We start from the raw sequence: 19,854 nt of genomic DNA on the forward strand, positions 1-19,854 counted from the left end.
ACTCAATTTTGTTTCACACATCAAATAAAAAAAAAAGAGATTCATGTAAAACGCTGTTAAATTGTAACTTTGGTTTCCAGGTGAGCTCACAGAGAACGAGGAAACGCTTCTGTTGTTTATCAAGAATGAGTTAAAATACCGAATGAAGACGTATCTGTTGTATTTAAACTCATCTGTGAGCAGATATATGAGGAGGATCAGCTGCTTTGCATTTATAGATATTGCTTCATAAAAAGGTCAATGAACTGTAGTGCAGAAATAATATTCATTATATACATACTGTATGCATTTCAGTATTCTGTTAACCTGTGTTTAGGCTTTGTTAGCTTGTGTATCTCTCTCATAGTGTGGGAAAGTGCTGTGGACTGGACTCCCACTAAGGCTGATAAGACACCACCTGTGAGGCCTTGTTATGTTTTAGGGAGAATGGGCTGATTCTCAGAGAGGTGTGGGACGAGCCCGGAAAGAGATTTTAAGTTTGGTTCTTTTTGGTTGTACAAGATATATATTAAAATACTAGTTTGGGATTTAAATTCGTTTACTGATTTTCTCTCTCACCCTTAATTAAGGAAATCTCCATAACAGAACTCACCCCTCCTTTGGGAAACTCTGGTTGATCTGTACTTGATGATGACTGATCAGTTCGGATGTTTTAGCGTTGAACACCTGCAGAGACAAATAGAGCTCATAAGATCTCAAATATATTTTTTTTAAAAGGCGAAAGAAATACTAATGAGGGAGTTTCTTCTAATTAGGCACAAAGGTTGTTTTTTTTTATAGTGCATTTCATACACAGAGGCAACTACTCAATGTTACATAAACACTAAATATCAGATGATTAAATAGTAAAAATTGGAAACATTAAAACATACAATCAAAAAAAAAGAGCCCAATTATAATACAGGAAAAATAGAAAGAGAGAATGAAAACAAAAAGCTAAACTAAAATAAAGCATAAAATAAGAGAGTGCAGCATAAAAATAATAATTTGGATTAAAATTATTATACAACAAGTTTTATTTTATCTTATTTTATTTAAAACATGCCCAATCAGGCTAAAAAATGAGGTATAATGTCATTTAAATGAGGCTTATTAACCATAATTTCCCCAAAATATGTGTAAAACTTGTTGGAATAAGTTGCAATTAACCCAGAATTGGCTCATGATTTATACCTTTATGCTTTTATATAAACAGTCAAACCAAACCAGGAGGACAAATGTTGCATCATAAGACAGGAAGACAACAGCAGGGTTGTAAAACTCTTGCAGGACATCACGTAATGTTGGCGTGTGCTGACGTGAGGGAAAGTTTTATTTATTTTCCATGTAATATCTTGTGACACAGAACATTTGCAGGAAGTCATCCTCCCTTCTCCTCCCTCTCCTCCCTCTCCACCCTCTCCACCTGACACGATCATCACCCCACGATGTCGCAACGTTTCAGCTGGAATAAACCATTGCAGGAGATGGAAGGAATTAAACATGACTACGTATTAGTTGTAACTTGCAGTAAGATGAATGTCAGCATTTCATTTGCTTATATAATAGGACAGTAGCCAAAAAAAAAAAACTGGAAAGCATTCACCATGAAGGACATTTGACCCACATGCATCTTAAACTCTCCAGCCTCTACCAGCTGAGCGCCTGCTGAACCCTCTGACACCAACACACGAGCAGAGAGGGTCACATTCAGTTAAAGGTGTTCACAGTTGGACGGCACACAGGAACAACCTCACCCCCGTCATGACCGACCGGAGGAACGTTAAAGAGGAACATCTGACGTCATATTGTGCTCCACGACGGTTCAGGCTACTAAACGAGCAGAGGATCATGTTTGATCAGTGATTTACTAGATCATAAAACAAAATCATGTGATATATCTCTTATCACCTGACTGTTATCACCTGCATCTAAATGCTTTTTGATCATCCCAGCAGTGTGTAGAGGCGTTAAGGTTGTGGTGCTCAACATTTAAAGTTAATATAAGTTTATAAAAACTCTTTCTAAATTTAAAAATACAGTAAAAATAATCCATAAAAATCATTCTTTGTCAACACAAAAGAAAAAATGTCTCCAAAAGGCACATTTCTCAAGACCTAAGTGATTAAATACAAGATATTTATAATCTTTTAAATCTATATTTTATCTTTATTTAAAGGTTTTGACTATTGTTGCTTTTACTTTTATCTGATTTGATGTTTTTATAATCTTAATTGCCTTTTGAACTATCAATTTAGCTCTTTCTATGTTTTACTAATACAATTGGAAAGCACTTTGTAGCACTGTTTTAAAAAGTTCTTATAATATTCTGTGCATGGATGGGCAATAAAACAAGCTTTGGTTGCATTTTTTAGGTTGACGTCTTCTCTGCTGCTGACAGGAAATGACAAATGAAAGGCAAAGATCAAACAGGAAACAGCAACATGTAGACACAGAGTGCATCAACCAACACACACTTATGTCCACATGTGCACAATAAAAACAATTAAAATGTAAATAAGTTAACTTTGTATTGAGATATATTAGACTTTCACTTTCCATGTTTAAAGTTTGTGATATTATTTTATTTATTTACATGTCTGTAATGTGCTGATATAGCCGTCTAATCATGGCTGGGTATCATTTCAAACATTATGATACCAGCATCAATCCAAGTAACCTTAAAGTGACACTGATACCAACTATCATTCGATACCCATCATGTGAATAGTAGCATTAAATTGCGACTTCACCACCACAGACGGGTTGTAGCTGCTGTGGCAGTGGGCCAATCACAGGTCGCGTTAAATCCAAGAACGCTTGCTGTTGATTGGCTGAGAGCAAGTCCGTAGAAATTGTCATATTTTCTAGTTCTGGGTGCAAAAAGGATCGATTGCAGGTATCATTAGATGATGAGATGTTTCCATACTACTTGGTATCGATTTATTTGGGTCGATACCTTAAAAGTATAGAGTATCGATACCAAGCCCTGCGTCTAATGCAAAGAAAGCATATAAAAAAGTAACATACAATGTGTCATAGTCTCATATTTTCTGTGATAAAGTTTGAAACACAAGATTATTGACTTGTGGGTAAACAGTGGGAATATCCAGAAGTGCAAGTGTTTGTTTGATCATGATGAAGTAAAGCAAACTAGGTGCATTTAATTGAATAATCCAATAATATAGTATAACCTCAGAGCGAAATACTTTGGCTACAACCAAGATAGTCTTTCTGACTCTGTCAAATATATGTTTAAAAGTCAGTGTCAGCTCAGGAATTTGCTACAAAGCTGCTTCCAGCGACTATAAACTACAGATAAGAATAAAATCAACACAATAAGACGTGGAGGTCAAACCCAATCTCAGTTCCTCTGGAGGTTTTTACGGGTTTAATCATCATCTGTAACTGCAGACGCGTTCACTCATTGGCGTTATTGAGTCTTCTTGAAAAACAACAAATGTAGGTAAAAGTTTAACGTGTAGTCAAAACGACCTTTTTTCTGTGTTTGATCAGAGTGTCGTCAGATGACCTGAGAGCCTCAGCGAGGGTCAAAGACTCTCTGGTTTGGAAAGAGCTGCTCAATAATGGAGTAAACATATAAAACATACTGTGTGTAAAGTCATACTGTAGCTTATAGTCACTGTTAACCTCCGTCATTTATTCAACTATGAAAATATGAGCTTTCAATCTTGTGTGATGAGTTTTGTGATCATGTTCCAGTCAAATAAAAGAAGGTTTCAACTGGAAAAACTTTGATATATTCAGATATATTTGATGTATTTTCTATTTATTCTTTGGGAATCTATCATATTGAACTTTTATCTCTCCAAAAATCCCAAAAAAATTATGACCACACACACCACCGCTGTCTCCTGAGCCAAGTCTCAATCTTCCAGCTGACCTATTTGAGGCATCTAATTTTAATTCGCCATGGATCACTTCTCAGGTTTAAAGTGATACATTCATTTGGGTTTGATGGAAATAATCCAGCAGCAGTTTTGTAGTTTTTTGAAGGGAATTTCAAACTAAAAGCACAGAAAACCTCATAAAGCAGGTTTAGTGAGAAATGGGGGTTATGATCATTTGTTCATCTAATCAGTGTCTGACTTTATATCTATTTATAAAATGTAGACTGATGTAATCACAGATAGTACTCAATGTGTAAAAACTCTTCAATACAAATAGTAAACTGATAACTAATCTATTTAAACCACTTTGATTAAATAAAGCTTCAATTCTGTGACGTACAGATCAATAAATCATCCACATGTGTTTGTAAACAATCCCTCATAATGTCAACACAGCTGCTAATCCATTCACTAACTTATCATAATGTCAAAATAATAATAATAATTTTACATCAGAGGAATAAAATCCACAGAATAAAAAAAAAAGACCATAAAAAATATGCACACATTAAAAAGATAAGAAAATAAAAGCATGAAATCAATGAGGCAGAAGAAAGTAAAGCAAAAAAAAACTCAATTAAAAACATAAAAAGACCATAAAAATATATAAAAGCAAACAGAGGACATACAAGAGTAAAACATAATGTGCAGTAAAGTATGTCATCATATTCAGAAGTAGGAGTTTTATACTTTAAAATCAATAATAACTTTAATATTGAACTACAAACAAACTATACTGGATATACACTACATTAAATGGAGATAAAATATGTTTATCTGGTTATCTAAAGAAAACAAAGCTGTTTTTTTTAGAGATAAAAGTTAATTATATCAAACTTGGCATTAAACCTCATTGATTCTCATGTGCTGTTCTACCAGCAGGGGCGCAGATTAGCGAGTAAATGGGATTAAAACTCAGCAAAATCAGTTTTAAAGTGCAGTTTAAATTATTATTAATATAGATGTGTTGATAGAGGATGATAGTGAAGTGAATATTTAGGTGTTTTTGTTTTAATATGAGTATAGAGACATTATGCAGCTGCACCACGTCACTCACCAGAAACCTCGTCGAGCTCGTGCCCTGATCGATAGCAGCAACCAGTGGATCCATAACTCAGCTTCAGTACAAAAAACTCCCCAAAAAAAGAAGAAAAAACAAGGTAAAGAAGAACAGAGGTGATTGTGTGGAGTCCCGGCACCGTGTGTGTGTGTTTTGGTTTTAGTTTTCTGACACAAGTGACTCCTCTAGTTCCTCGTGAGGGGGGGGAACCAGGATGAACCGGAACCGGCGCGTGCCAGAAAGGACGATTGGTTTCCCATTAGAAGGCGTCGGCCACGCGCTGTCCAATCAGATTTGGGGGCACGTTCTTCTTGTCTCGAGGTCGAGAGGAGAGAGAAATAAAGAAATAGAGAAAAAGAGAGGAACATCCACCCTAAAAAACAAATGTATACTATACTGATTTTATTTGGGAAATTTTAAAGGATGTATTCATATTTGTTTAATTGTGTTTTAACCCTTAGATACTGTTCTGGGTCTAATTTGACCCATTTTTTGTACATAAAAATATTTTATTTTTTTTACTTTTCTTTTTAGTTAGAAATTTGATGATTGATCTTTATGCGACCCAGAAAATACAAAAATGTGATATTTTAAAGGATTAATTCTTCTTCTTTTTTTAAGTTAGTTGGGGGGATACTGTGAAATGCTTTAATATGAACCGTATGTAAAGATTAAAACAAGAGTCAGGAGCTTAAATGAACATTAAAGTTGTTGTTTTTTCTTGCTGTAATCATTCCTCCTGTTCATATTGATCATTAGAAGATCCCTCCATAATGCACTTACAATGGAAGTGATGGAGGACTAAATCTGCAGTCCTCCTTCTGTGTAAACATGTATTTAAAAGTTTATCTGAAGCTAATATGAAGCTTCAGCACTGACATTTAAGTGTGAGAGTGTGAATAAATACTAAAAAGAAGCTGCAATAGTCTGAGTGTAATATGGTTTAGAAATGATGCATTTACACTGTAAAAATTATGTTTTTAAAGGACAAGTTCACCATTCTTTTATGGCTGTCTTAAGTCAGGTTACCCAAATAAACACTAAAAACAGGGTTTTCTTGCTTAGATCATTCATCTACAGTCCTCCTCCTGTGCATAAAATGTATTTAAAAGTTGATCTGAAGCTAATATGAAGCTACAGCTGTACAAATGAGTCAAATCTTCATCTTCTATGTTTCAACGTTACAGTGTTTTCAGGGCCAAAATCTCTCTTTTTGTTACTATTCTTCCACCACAGCTCAACAAAGGAAACACTAGTGTCACCTAGTGTCTGCTTTACCTGCATGGTGACCCAAACTGCAACATCATTGTGAAATATTTTGTGTTTTCTGGACCTTATACTTCATTCTGCTTAATTTTGACCTGTTGTCCTCATTCGTACACATGTTTTTGTGCCACCTAGTGGAAACAAAAGTACAATACAGTGTCAAATTTAGTGTAAAAACGAGTTAATCAACTGGGATCCCCAGACAAAAGTCAACCAGATACAAAACCTTATCTGATGTTATGGTTGATAAAGTTGTAGTTTGATAAGCTGTACAAATTTGGACTAATTTTAATGATAGAAACAGGAAGGAAGTACTCGTTTGAGGACATAGGGGACTTTATTATCGTTTGTGCAAAGGGAAGATGTAAATGTAAGGAACGTTTTTGTATTTATTAGGTCCTGCTAACCCCAAATATCTTGGACATTAAAAATGAATGGTGTGCTAAAAATGAATGGAGCTTCATAATGAGTGTGTAAAAATACACTGTGACCTGTTTTTCTGGCTTTTTTTACACTCTGCTTTCCACATATTTCCAGTCATGCACACACAAATATTTGTCTCTTTTGTCTGACTTGGTCACACCTTAGGTGTTGTCACACATGCAAATTCATACTCATGTGCACAGACAAATACCACCACTCACACACACACACACACACACACACACACACACACACACACACACACACACACACATGCACTCGTGTTGTATCCCAGCTGTTGCAGCAGCTCCCTCTCTCCAGGCAGGGTGAAGCAGCTTTAACCCTTCTCTTCTTTCAGTCAGATGGTTCTTCTCCTGTATTGGTGAACATAAGCCTAAATATAGTACCGAACTTCATTTGGCTTTGTGAGGAATCTTACTCTTAAGCACACTGTGTGAGAGCTGTGGAGGCAGATTGATGATCCACACACTATGAACGCAATGTAACTCATACCAGACAGCTAACATCTAACTATCCTGGCTATCTTTATGTGTTTCTATGTCTCCAAAATGCTTTAATGCTCAGCTGCAGCACAACTTTTTCTTTTTTTTCTTTTTGGCCTCATTAGTACACAAGCCCAGCTTTCAAGTAGTGCAGGCGGAAGGTCACCCAGTTTTTACCCTCGTGTTTGTCCTCATGAGGAACAACAGACAGACAGTCCCTCATTGAAACAAAAAACTGGGGCTTTGCATCTGTACTTTAAGATACATTTATAGTCTGTTCACTGGATAGTAAAGTGGAAAAATAAAGAAGATTTAAAGTCTCAGTTTATTGACATTTCAAGGGAAGAAGGGAAAACATAGCTCTACAAATCAAGACTTGCTTTCAGTATTTTTGTATTAATTTATGAAGAAAATGGCTCAAATGTGCTCTTATTTATTGCACTGTGCAGTATGTGAGCTGTTTATTGGTTTATTTAATTCCTCTTTAGTCTGGATTAGTGTGCATACTCCTGTTTTACTTCATCAAGTCATGCCTTTTTTCTCAGAAATGTCCTTACATCACTGGTTACTCCTTATTTTGACATTACAGATAAGATGTTGTATCGAGGAGGTTTTGCCTTGAAACTGAGAAGAGTCAGAGTCTCACACAAATCAACGTTGTTACTTACTGAGGGTCAAATAAGACACACACATATTTCAAGCTTGTAAAAACATCACATTGTAGAGTGTAGTCGAGTTTATAAGGTTTATGAGCTACAGGAAGAGGAGGAATAAGTTAAAAGTTACACAGAACATGCACTAAATGTTTTCTCCTTTTACTTCATCACATTTCCTCTTAGTTGTTGTATTATTTTGTTTTCTTCTTATCTTTTGTTTTCCTTTTTAATACTACAACCTCACATTTTATAGTTTTACCCACTTTATTTTATAGCGACTCTATCTTATTATTTATTTATTATAATTTATTAATCTTTCATTACCTTTTATTTTATTTAGGTATTCTGAGTTTTCTGTTTCTTCTCTGCAGATTAATGAGAGTTATGAGAGCGTTTCCTCACTTCCTGTTATTATTAAAGTCTTGTTGGAGGTGCAGATGTTGAACAACACACATCTTTACATATTAAGTCCATATAGAGTCCAAAAAGCATTAATTAAGAAACATATTGAGCATGATATCAGATGTTTACCCTTTCATCTACAGCAGGACTTTGTGTCACTGCAGTCGTCTCTGCTCACACTTCTTCTGTGCTGATGATGAGACAGACTGATGAGTTATCGTCAGGAAAGCCCATTAAAGTCTCAATCATCATTAGATCTCTCTTAACTGTATAAACCTTACTAATCAATCAGCAATGTGTTTAAACTATGTTAAATATTCAATGTCCCATTCTTAGTCTGTCAAAACACACCTTTAATCACATTTCAGTGCTTTTGTTTCTTATCTTGTAATATGATTGTTTCATCTGTGGCCCTCTTTTATCAAAAGTTAAATTCATTAAGTGGGCCTGTGGAGGTGAATCGTTATAGCGTCAAGGTAACTCTTCATTCTTCCTTTTAATAGATTTATCAATTTATTTGTACCAAATATTTGACAGATTTAAATCCAGCATCCCAACACATACAGTATCCTACACTGGGTTTCCTGATACATTGTGTATTATTTCGGTATCAATATATAGTGGATTTCATTCTTGGTATACTCTATCATAACACTTTAATTCCATTATATGTACGATTGTCCAGTAATCGAGTTTAACTTTTGCAGCTCTGTCTGTGATGTGAATGAGAAACAGTTAGTAAGTAAGGTAAAACTTTATTATCATAGCACCTTTTTCTTAACACAAGTGCTTTACATCGACATCGGCACACAAAGAAAAAGAGAAGAACAAGAAATACATTTAAAAAAATACATTCATTAATAATAAATAAATGTGAACACAGAAAGCAGCCACTCAGCACTCAGAGCACACACAACTGGAGTTATTGAAAGTTATAGAAAAGACTCAAAAAGTAGGTTTTTAAAAGCTTTTTAAACAGTCAATATGGAGATTGGTTCAGAGTCTGGCAGCAGAAGCACAGTAATGTCACAAGACTCTTTGGGGAAACCTACTGGTCAGGAGTCTGTACTGCAGCTTGTGACATTCAGACTGTTAAAACTACAGTCAGACTGGATTTATAGAGTATTTATCTGCTTTTGTGCAGAAACAAGATGCTCAGTTTAAAAAAGAAACATGTCTATTTCAGCCATAATGATTGTTTGATATTAAGTAATTTATATATTAAGACGAAAAGTACATTACAACACACAGTAACAACAGCTTACAGTACTTCCAGTAAACAAACATGTAAAATTACAAGTTTAGATGTTCTGAATAAATATAAATGTTTACAGTGTTTATGTAAGATAAGATATCAGACGGGCTCTGTTCAGTGTCACCACAGTTCGCTGGTCGTCTGGTTCTTTGGTCGTCAGGTTGACTGGTTGTCTGGCTCACTGGTTGTCTGGCTCACTGGTAATCCGGTTCACTGGTTGTCTGGTTCACTGGTCGTCTGGTTCAATGGTCGTTTGGTTCAATGGTCGTCTGGTTCACTGGTCGTCTGGTTGACTGGTCGTCTGGTTCGCTGGTCGTCTGGCTCGCTGGTCGTCTGGCTCGCTGGTCGTCTGGTTCGCTGGTCGTCTGGTTTGCTGGTCGTCTGGCTCACTGGTTGTCTGGTGGTTGACTGGTCATCTGGTGGTTAACTGGTCGTCTGGCTCACTGGTCGTCTGGTTCGCTGGTCGTCTGGTTTGCTTGTCGTCTGGTTTACTGGTAATCTAGTTCGCTGGTCCTCTGGCGCGCTGGTCGTCTGGTTCAATGGTCGTTTGGTTCAATGGTCGTCTGGTTGACTGTTCGTCTGGTTCACTGGTCGTCTGGTTCACTGGTCGTCTGGCTCGCTGGTCATCTGGTCCGCTGGTCGTCTGGTTTGCTGGTCGTCTGGCTCACTGGTTGTCTGGTGGTTAACTGATCGTCTGGTGGTTAACTGGTCGTCTGGCTCACTGGTCGTCTGGTTCGCTGGTCGTCTGGTTCGCTGGTCGTCTGGTTCACTGGTTGTCTGGTTCACTTGTCGTCTGGTTCACTGGTCCTCTGGTGGACTGGTCGTCTGGTTCAATGGTCGTTTGGTTCATTGGTTGTCTGGCTCGCTGGTCGTCTGGTTCGCTGGTCGTCTGGTTTGCTGGTCGTCTGGCTCACTGGTTGTCTGGTGGATAACTGGTCGTCTGGTGGTTAACTGGTCGTCTGGTTCACTGGTCGTCTGGTTCGCTGGTCGTCTGGTTTGCTGGTCGTCTGGTTGACTGGTAATCTGGTTCGCTGGTCGTCTGGTTCACTGGTCGTCTGTCTCGCTGGTCGTCTGGTTCGCTGGTCGTCTGGCTCGCTGGTCATCTGGTTAACTGGTCGTCTGGTGGTTAACTGGTCGTCTGGCTCACTGGTTGTCTGGTGGTTAACTGGTTGTCTGGTGGTTAACTGGTCGTCTGGCTCACTGGTCGTTTGGTTCGCTGGTCGTCTGGTTTGCTGGTCGTCTGGTTGACTGGTAATCTGGCTCCCTGGTCGTCTGGCTCACTGGTTGTCTGTTCCACTGGTTCACTGGTCGTCTGGTTTCAAGGCTTCGTTCCCAGCGTCTGTCTGGCTGTCGGCTGAGCTCTGGGTCTCTTTGTTCTTGGCTGCGTTCTCACTCTGAGCTCGGTTCAGTTTCTCTCTCTCCAGAGCTTTCTCCATCTCTGTGTAGTAGTCCAGGGCTTTCCGCACTGGGTCGATAATGTGTTGCTGCGGTGATGAATACATACGAAGATTTACTCATCATGTAAATCACGTCATGTCATCTACTTTTACTACTCCAGAATCGTTCACTTTTAATTAGGATAATGATTTCATACATTTCCCATAATGCCTAACCCCAAAACGTCCTATTCCTTAGGTTTAGTAGTGTTTATTTTTGTGATTTCTTATAATAAATTACCTCCAGGCAAGGGAAGAGATTAGCCAGCTCGATGAAAAGAGGCAAAAGCACAAATCTGATGAAGCCAGTTTGAGATGAAGGTTTGGTTATCTTATCCCGATCCATGAAGGGAGTCACAGGAAGACCCTCTAACTTCTCCACATCACTCTGAGGACCAAATACAAAGATCAGAAGGATCAGACAGGAGTAACTTTAAATAATATTAAATTTATTGTTCCTGAATCCGAGAGCTTCATTTAACCCTTACATACAGTTTAGAGTCAAATTTGACCCATTTTTCACATTTAAGAGATGCAAAACACGATACATGAAGGTAACCAGACAGGTTGCAGGATCAGGGTTTGAATCAATAAAACAACATATACCTTAAATTCTTACTATGAAATACAGTACAGAGAAGGTCACATCATGTGATAAAATGGGGCTTTATAGTGTTGTCACAGTTCATACAGCAACAGTCGGTTACCTGGTTGTAAAATTCCTGCAGGAGACAGTCCAACCAGGGTTCGGCCACCTCCATGGGCCGTGCCTCGTTGGAGATGTCGCTCACTTTGATCAGAATCATCATCAGCTGCACACACAGCAGGAAAAACACAGTTAGTACAGAGATAATTATTGATTTAGAAAGGAAAGATAAAGGTGCAATAAAGGTTCCTGTCCAGAATTGAACGGGTGTTATTGTATTTACATGGTTTTGTCATCATCACTCATCATCAGTCATATACAAATGTCCAACTTTTATACCTGTTTTAGTTTGTTTTTGTTGTTATTAGAAGCTGGAATTACTTTATATCAAATTATCTTCTTGATTTTAAAATAAAAGGCTCCAAGTGATGCTAACACTAAGAACAGATATAAAACATTGCTCGTGATTGCAGTGTATTAATATTGCTATAGCAACAGTATACAGTGTCATGTTATATTGTGTTTAGATCTCCTCTCCTCTCACCACGTCTCTGTGGTCTTTGTTGGTGAAGTCAAACGTCGGCAGGATGCATTTAAACTTGTTGAGGATCTCGTTGTGTCTCGTCATGTCGGTTGCCAGAATACATCTGCAATTACAACATAAATAAATAAACTAAAAAAACATAATGCTGCTGTGTTATCCTGACTGAATAACATGAGGAAATTAAGAGAAAGAGAAAAGACAATCTCACTTGATTATCCCTTCTCTTATCCGTTTGAACTGATCCATGGATACGTTTCTAAAGATGTTGCTCTCTGTCTACAAAAAACAAGAAAATCATGTGTTCAATTTCACTAGCTGCATAGTTTAACTTCATTATAATCCTCCAGCAGAATGTGTTTAATGTCAGCTTGGATATAAAAGGTCTGAACAGGAAGTTTTACCTTCTCCATTATCTCAAAAGCTACAGCACAGTGGTGGTTCTCCAGCGGGGAGATGTCGTTGTAGCGAAGAGCGAGTTCAGTCCGAGCATTTATCTAAAAAGATGGTTGTATGTTAGTTTAGCAGGGGAAGCAACTACAGGGGAGCCATGTGATAATAAGACATAAACTCCCCCTGAAAATATGATTTGTGAAATTTAGAGGGGTCTCGCTTTTCTATATCTTCATTAGCAGGGATCATGTGTACAATAAGGCTATAATGGATGTGTGATTCATGCATGAGAGAGCATGATTCATCATTAATTCACTTTAATACCAGCATGTATGCTAACCCAACCCATCACCATTGAAGCATGGCGGTGAAACATTATAAACTCACTTTAACTCAAAGACCAGAACTTACCTGGTTATAAGCATGAAGTTAGAACTCCAGCTAATGATTATTTTCATCTATATTCTTCTCATTTATTGTGGACAAATAAATGTAATTAATACATTAAGAAGATTTTAGATCTGTAAGTACCTGTGTTTTATTAGTTTGTTTCAATCAGTCAATTAGCCTCAAACATCAATGAAAAGACATTATATTGATGTACAGTGCAAATATTGAGGCCAAACTTTATGTATCCTACATCAAGAAGTTTGTGAATTATTGAACTGATACCTGGTAGGCGTTGTTGTATCCTGTGTGGTCGAGGTCGTGACAAACTGCAGATGTCAGCATGATCAGCAGGTCGATGCTGTCCATCTTACTCCTGATATCAGTCAGCCAGATCAAACCGTACATCTGATCACAGAGAGAGAGGAAGCAATGACAACTGGTCAGTGATAATTCTGTGATTTTGTATCCATGGGCAAACCCTCATGCAGGTTTAAGGGATTTGGTCTTTAAGCATCAGAGATACAATAGCTACTAAATTAAGTTTTCTAAGAAATTTTACTGATAAGAGTTTAAACCATCACATGTCCTCCTCTAAAGGACATGTTGAGACTGATTTGAGTCAGCTCTCTAGATGTCCTTCAGCAATTAGCTATCAAAGTGATGACATACAGGTAATTGCACAATTTCATGATTGCAGACACAATTGGTCTAACCGTGATTTACTCACGATTTAGTAAAAGGTCACTGGAACACACACACACACACACACACACACACACACACACACACACACACACACACACACACACACACACACACACACACACACACACACACACACACACACACACACACACACACACAGACAGAGGCATGTTTCCATCACTTCAGAGGATAGTACTTTGACTTACTTTCATTTCCTGGAGACTTACCCTTACCTTGAAATTGACATTATAGGGACTTACTTTTTGTCCCCACAACATGAGTAATACCTACAGCTACGACACACACACAGATACACACACACACTCACCATCTGGGTGACACAGAAGCAGTGCTTGAAGTTATGAAAAGGGATGTTGTTGTATCTTCGGTAGACTTCAAACAAAAACTGCTGCAGCACTTCAGGCTCGATGTTGTAGATCGCTATGAAATCCAAATCTGTGTACATGACCTGCAGGAGCACCATGATCTCTGCGTCCTCCCACTGCCTGTGCGCACACACACACACACACACACACACACACACGCACACACAGACACACACACACACACACACACACACACACACACACACACACACACACACACACACACACGACACCATGAGTATAGAGAGCAAAGTATTTGACATTATCCATTATTTATCCAATCCCCTGGAGCACAGAAGAAGAAGATACAACCCTTCTGCTGCAGATGAATCCACTGAAGGGCGCTATAACATGTATGTTGTGTTTATAGTAGTGCTGCTATTTTTTGTAAAGCTATAATATATCTCACATGGACTAGTTGATATCTGAAACACTCATCAAAAGTTGAGCATCTTCTCAGGTTTAAATATCATTTGTTGACAATGCCTGTAAAGTCTAAAGTTAAAAGTCCAGAGCAGTGTTTTATAAAGCAAAATAAATCATATAAATGTGGCGTCTTTATAGTATATTTTCAAGACATTTTGGTTCACAAAGCAAACCCACATAGATAACTCCATCTAAGTTGCCATGGAAACTGATCCCCCAGACTACAACCTGGCCCACATCAGACTAGTTTTCATGCATAGGTTAAAAACAGTGTGATATACACTCCATAACTTCATAACTTTTACCACTGAACATAATATCAGTGACCTCTCGCCAGCATATAGAGAGTAAAATATGCCACAGTGTTAAGATTTAATGGTATATGTTCTTGCTTTTATATTACATTATGTATACAGATGTTTAATTGATAAGTACCCTTATGTCCAAATAGCAGGAATGACTACACAACAAAGAAAAGTATGTTTTATAAGGTTTCAAAGGAATCCTGTTATTTTCCTTTATAATGTTTCACCTCCAGCTTCAGCTCTCATTTTGTAGCATGTGCATAACCTTGTATCTATTCACCTCCACCTTTTTGTATTTGCTTTAAAAGCTTTTGGACAAATGAAACGATGACCAGGCCTTTGCTGAATGCAGCGTGCGTTTCCTCCCCCTGTGAAGCCCACTTCAAACACGGTGTGCTGATGAAGCCTTTTATGAAGACCTTCTCTCTATCTGTGAGCCCTCTGCAGGCCTATTCATATTGAGATGAGCGTGTTGATCAGAAGAAAAGGAGTGAGGGCTCGCATCCTCTTCACGAACGCGTCAGAGATGCTTGTTGTGCACGGCTGTCTGCTTCACTGTGAGTGTACACTGAGTAAACAGGTGCACCGGTTGTTTGTTTGTGATCATGCATGTACACCGACACCCGGTAAGCACATCATGGATGCTTCAGGTGACATAAAACACCTCCACTGTTAGATTCATAGACTGGTAAAATCTAAACTCACCAGTTATCAAAGGTTGGAGTCTTTAAGTACTGCCTCACTTCTTCTGAAACCTCCAGAGAGCTGTGAATGTAACATGTAACAACATATATATGTATTAATGATACTAGACTACATATTTAAACATAGTTATTTTCTGTCTGTGAGTTTTACATGTACACGTGCCTCATTTGAAGGAACTTTTCCCGTACATGCTCACACTCCTCTCTGGTCTTCCGCAGCGTCCTCTTATGGTAAAACGGGGACGGCTTGTGTGTTCCTTCTGATAAATCCTTGAATAATCCGAGCCAGCTCAGATGCTCCACACTCTGAATAATAAAGTGAATAAGGGCAAAGGAGGTTAAAGAGACACATTTTTCCATCAGATGACCAAATTGTATCCTTGAACTAAATCTTAAACATCTAAACAAGTGATAATCCTTCTGTAATTTTGTACCCATGATACAACCCTTCAAGGATATCAAAGATACTGATTAATGCAGGTGCAAGGAATTGATCTTTACGCATCTGAGATACATTACTACATTTATTTATCATTTATTTATAGTCTACTACTGAGAGTAAGGGCATTGTAGCTAAATAATATGTTATGTTTTTTTTTTAGTTTCCCAAATCTTTTAATGCTATGTTAAAAAAGTGACGCACTGCACAATTTTGGAAAGTTAAACTCGTGAAAAAGGGGCAGTGTGTAGGATTTAGTGGCATCTAGTGGTGAGGTTTCTTATTGCAGTCAAACGAGAACCTACGTTGGCCAATAAACTCGCAAAAAATACAACAGTCCCTCTCTAGAGCCAACGCTTGGTTTGTCCATTCTGGGCTACTGTAGAAACATGGTTGGTCTCTGTGGACAAGGACCCACTCCTTATGTAGATATAAAGGTCTCAGTCTAAGGTAACAAAAGCTTCTGCTAAGTCTGTTCTGCTAGATGCAACTCAATTTTACACACTGCACCTTTAAAACAGCATACATTTATATTTCCCCAAGACCACATGGGAGCAGCAGACCTTTTTTATTTATTACAATTTTATATTCTCTATTTTTTATCTATATTCCCCAGATTTCACAGGCAGCTTTAAAATGAAAGAATACTTCATCCGTACCTCTAGTTTCTCCCTGAATGAATCCACCTGCTTCTTCATCTCATACACGACTGCAGGAGTCTCGCCGGCTTCAGTCAGGATTTTCTTCTCCAGGCCCTGAAGTCTGACACCATCAGTCATTAAGACATTCATCTATACATCTAGACTGCGTTGTAAAAAGCCTCAAATTCTTGATCTCAACGTGTTTATCTGACTTCCTTGTAAAGCAACTTAATCCCAGATATGTGACACATAACAAAAACATCCTTTAATGTAGGACTTCATATTGAATATTAATATTTTTGTGTGCATCCTATTGGTCATATTCCCTATCCTGTCTACCTTTTCTCCATGGCTGAGAGGTCAAATCCTAGTGCACCAGCAAGATCCACACCTGAAAACAACAAGAAACGAAGTAGACAATCACCAGTTTTTAAAAGGAACTCAAATGTTTGTACTCCCATGATGCCAAGGTAAAGATACCTAATGGCTCACTGTTGCTGTCGGCAGCCACCACCTCCAGCTTGTAGCAGGAGTTTGGGCCATTGGGCTCCAGACGAGGGGAGATGTTGATGATGTTGCCTTTGGGGTTGTACAGCTTCAGGATGTCGTGGGGTCCCGCTTCAGCTGCACAGCGGAAGAGATCTGGAAAAAAAGGGGGTTGAGTGTTAATTTGACACTATGATCTGAGAAATGATTGTCTTGCTTTTATAGAGCAAACTGTGGAAGACCATGATGTGTAGGTGAAAGCTTCTCAATAAGCTAATGAAGCGACCTGGAGATGTATTGATGGATGAATAGATGGATGAATGGATGAATGGATGAATGGATGAATTGATGAATGGATGAGTGGATGGATGGATGAATGGATGAATGGATGAATGGAGTGATGGAGTGATGGATGAGTGGATGGATGGATGGATGGATGGATGGATGAAAGGATGGATGGATGAATAGGTGGATGGATGGTGGATGGATGGATGAGTGGATGGATGGATGGATGGATGAATGGATAGATGGATGGATGGATGGAAGGATAGATGAATGAATGGACGAGTGGATGGATGGATGAATAGGTGGATGGATGGTCGATGGATGGATGGATGGATGAAAGGAAGGATAGATGAATGAATGGACGAGTGGATGGATGGATGAATAGGTGGATGGATGGATGAATGGATGAATGGATGAATGGATGAATGGATGGATGGATGTATGGATGGATGGATTTACTGATAGATGGATGGATGGACTTACTGATGGATGGATAAATGGATTGATGGACGGACGGATGGATGTAAGTTGCATTCTGAAACATGATTGGCTCCAAACTAGTTGTGATGTCACAAATTACAGGTGTATGCCATACAAACATTTTTCAGTCTATAGTGTTAAACTGAACATACAGCACAGTTAAACAACAATAATTAAACTCATTTTTACATGTAGGAGGACTTCAATGATGCATGCTCGGGAAAAGCTGATTGTTCTCCAGTAAGGTGCTTTATTTGGCCTTCCACACCACTTGAAACAAAGCATACATAAAAGCCAATGTGACAAGTGAGGAGCTGTCAGTGGCAGCTGTATCACTGAGTTAACCCAGAGAAACCTACACAACACTTAAAACTCTTTAATCTGTCCATACAATGACTGACATATGTGTTTGATCCATGTATACAAGTTTTTTCTCGTTCTTGGTTTACAGAAATGTTGCTAGAATATTGTTCACATTATATTTCCCTTTTCAATAACTATAAAATCATGAGACACATAGGTGAAGTCTGGCAAATGTACAGTATGATGAGAATGTATTCATGCAACTCAAAGAAGAATTCATTCTACAATTCATATTACAAACGTGCAAAATCTACATTATAATTGCACACATGCCTGTTTTTACACTCTGACCAGTGTTGGAAGAAGTATTTAGAAGTTTTATCTCAGCAATCAGTACCAATACAGCGATATAAAAATACACCCATTGCAAGTAAAAGCATGAAAAATCCTACTACAGTAAAAGTACTGCAGTATTATGAGCGATGTAGTATGCAGTATTACAGTAAAAGTACTGCAGTATTATGAGCGATGTAGTATGCAGTATTACAGTAGAAGTACTGCAGTATTATGAGCGATGTAGTATGCAGTATTACAGTAAAAGTACTGCAGTATTATGAGCGATGTAGTATGCAGTATTACAGTAAAAGTACTGCAGTATTATGAGCGATGTAGTATGCAGTATTACAGTAAAAGTACTGCAGTATTATGAGCGATGTAGTATGTAGTATTACAGTAAAAGTACTGCAGTATTATGAGCGATGTAGTATGCAGTATTACAGTAAAAGTACTGCAGTATTATGAGTGATGTAGTATGCAGTATTACAGTAGAAGTACTGCAGTATTATGAGTGATGTAGTATGCAGTATTACAGTAGAAGTACTGCAGTATTATGAGCGATGTAGTATGCAGTATTACAGTAAAAGTACTGCAGTATTATGAGTGATGTAGTATGCAGTATTACAGTAAAAGTAGTGGTTTGGTCCTCTGACTGATATATTATTATTATGACATCATTAGATTATTAATAGTGAAGCATCAGTGTTAGAGCAGCATGTTACTGTTGTAGCTGCTGGAGGTGGAGCTAGTTTACACTACTTTATATACAGTTAGCTAGTTTAGTCCAGTGGTTCTCAACCTAGGGGTGGGGCCCCTCCAAAGGGTCAGCAGATAAATGTGAGGGGTGGTGAGATGATTAATGGGAGAGGAAAGAAGAAAAAACTAAGTTCTGATAAACAAATGTGTTTTCAGTTTTTGGACTTTTTCTCTAATCTTTGATTTTTGCTGAAATATTGGATCATTTGAACATTTATTGAAATGAAAGCATGTGAGAAGTTTAGAGGGAAAAATCACTATTTGGTGGAGCTGTTAACAACTCATAGACATCTGAGATATGAGCCGACTACACACTGCTTTTTGGTTTCATCTTTAACAATTTGTTGTATTTTAAAAGCTTGTTATGTTATCACATTCATCTGAAAAGTAACTAAAGCTGTTAAATAAATGAAGTGGAGTAGAAAGAACAATATTTCCCTCTGAGATGTAGAAAGTAGCATCACATGGAAATACTACAGTAAAGTACATCGAAATTCTTGAGGTTCTTGAGTAAATGTACTTCCACCACTGACTCTGACATACCGTGAATACCATAAAATACATCTCCAATATAAATAACTGCACTTTAAATACAATCTATTCTCTGCTCCTACCTTTGACATCCTGAGCAGGACAGTCCACGGGGAACTCAGCCTGCTCCGGTCTCCCGTTGACCGTGAAGAAGATGATTTTTGTTGCCATGTCATGAATCCTGAGCTGCTGCTGATGTTTCTGTTGTGG

The 19,854-nt window shown here is 38.1% G+C and overlaps 2 protein-coding genes across 2 annotated transcripts in view; both read right to left on the reverse strand.

The window, feature by feature from the left end:
* Window positions 1-5,125, reverse strand: part of LOC133992582 (glycerol kinase-like) — an 18,658-nt gene extending 13,533 nt beyond the window's left edge. The window contains 2 exon segments of the mRNA XM_062431262.1: window positions 593-666; window positions 4,948-5,125. Of these exon segments, the coding sequence (XP_062287246.1) occupies window positions 593-666; window positions 4,948-5,001 (128 nt within the window). The 5' untranslated portion in view covers window positions 5,002-5,125.
* A 6,046-nt stretch (window positions 5,126-11,171) lies between these two features.
* On the reverse strand, window positions 11,172-19,824 carry si:dkey-219c10.4 (high affinity cGMP-specific 3',5'-cyclic phosphodiesterase 9A; the record flags this gene model as incomplete). The annotated part of the gene is made up of 13 exons (XM_062431340.1): window positions 19,728-19,824; window positions 16,960-17,109; window positions 16,807-16,858; window positions 16,486-16,588; window positions 15,551-15,693; window positions 15,389-15,448; window positions 13,895-14,072; window positions 13,144-13,266; window positions 12,483-12,575; window positions 12,290-12,357; window positions 12,082-12,184; window positions 11,599-11,703; window positions 11,172-11,279 (listed from the first exon to the last, which is right to left on the reverse strand). Coding segments are annotated over exons 1-13 (1,374 nt in total), but the record flags the coding sequence as incomplete, so codon positions are not given.
* Window positions 19,825-19,854: the final 30 nt, after the last annotated feature.

Source organism: Scomber scombrus, chromosome 13 (genome assembly GCF_963691925.1).
Source record: "Scomber scombrus chromosome 13, fScoSco1.1, whole genome shotgun sequence".
Lineage (NCBI taxonomy): Eukaryota > Metazoa > Chordata > Actinopteri > Scombriformes > Scombridae > Scomber > Scomber scombrus.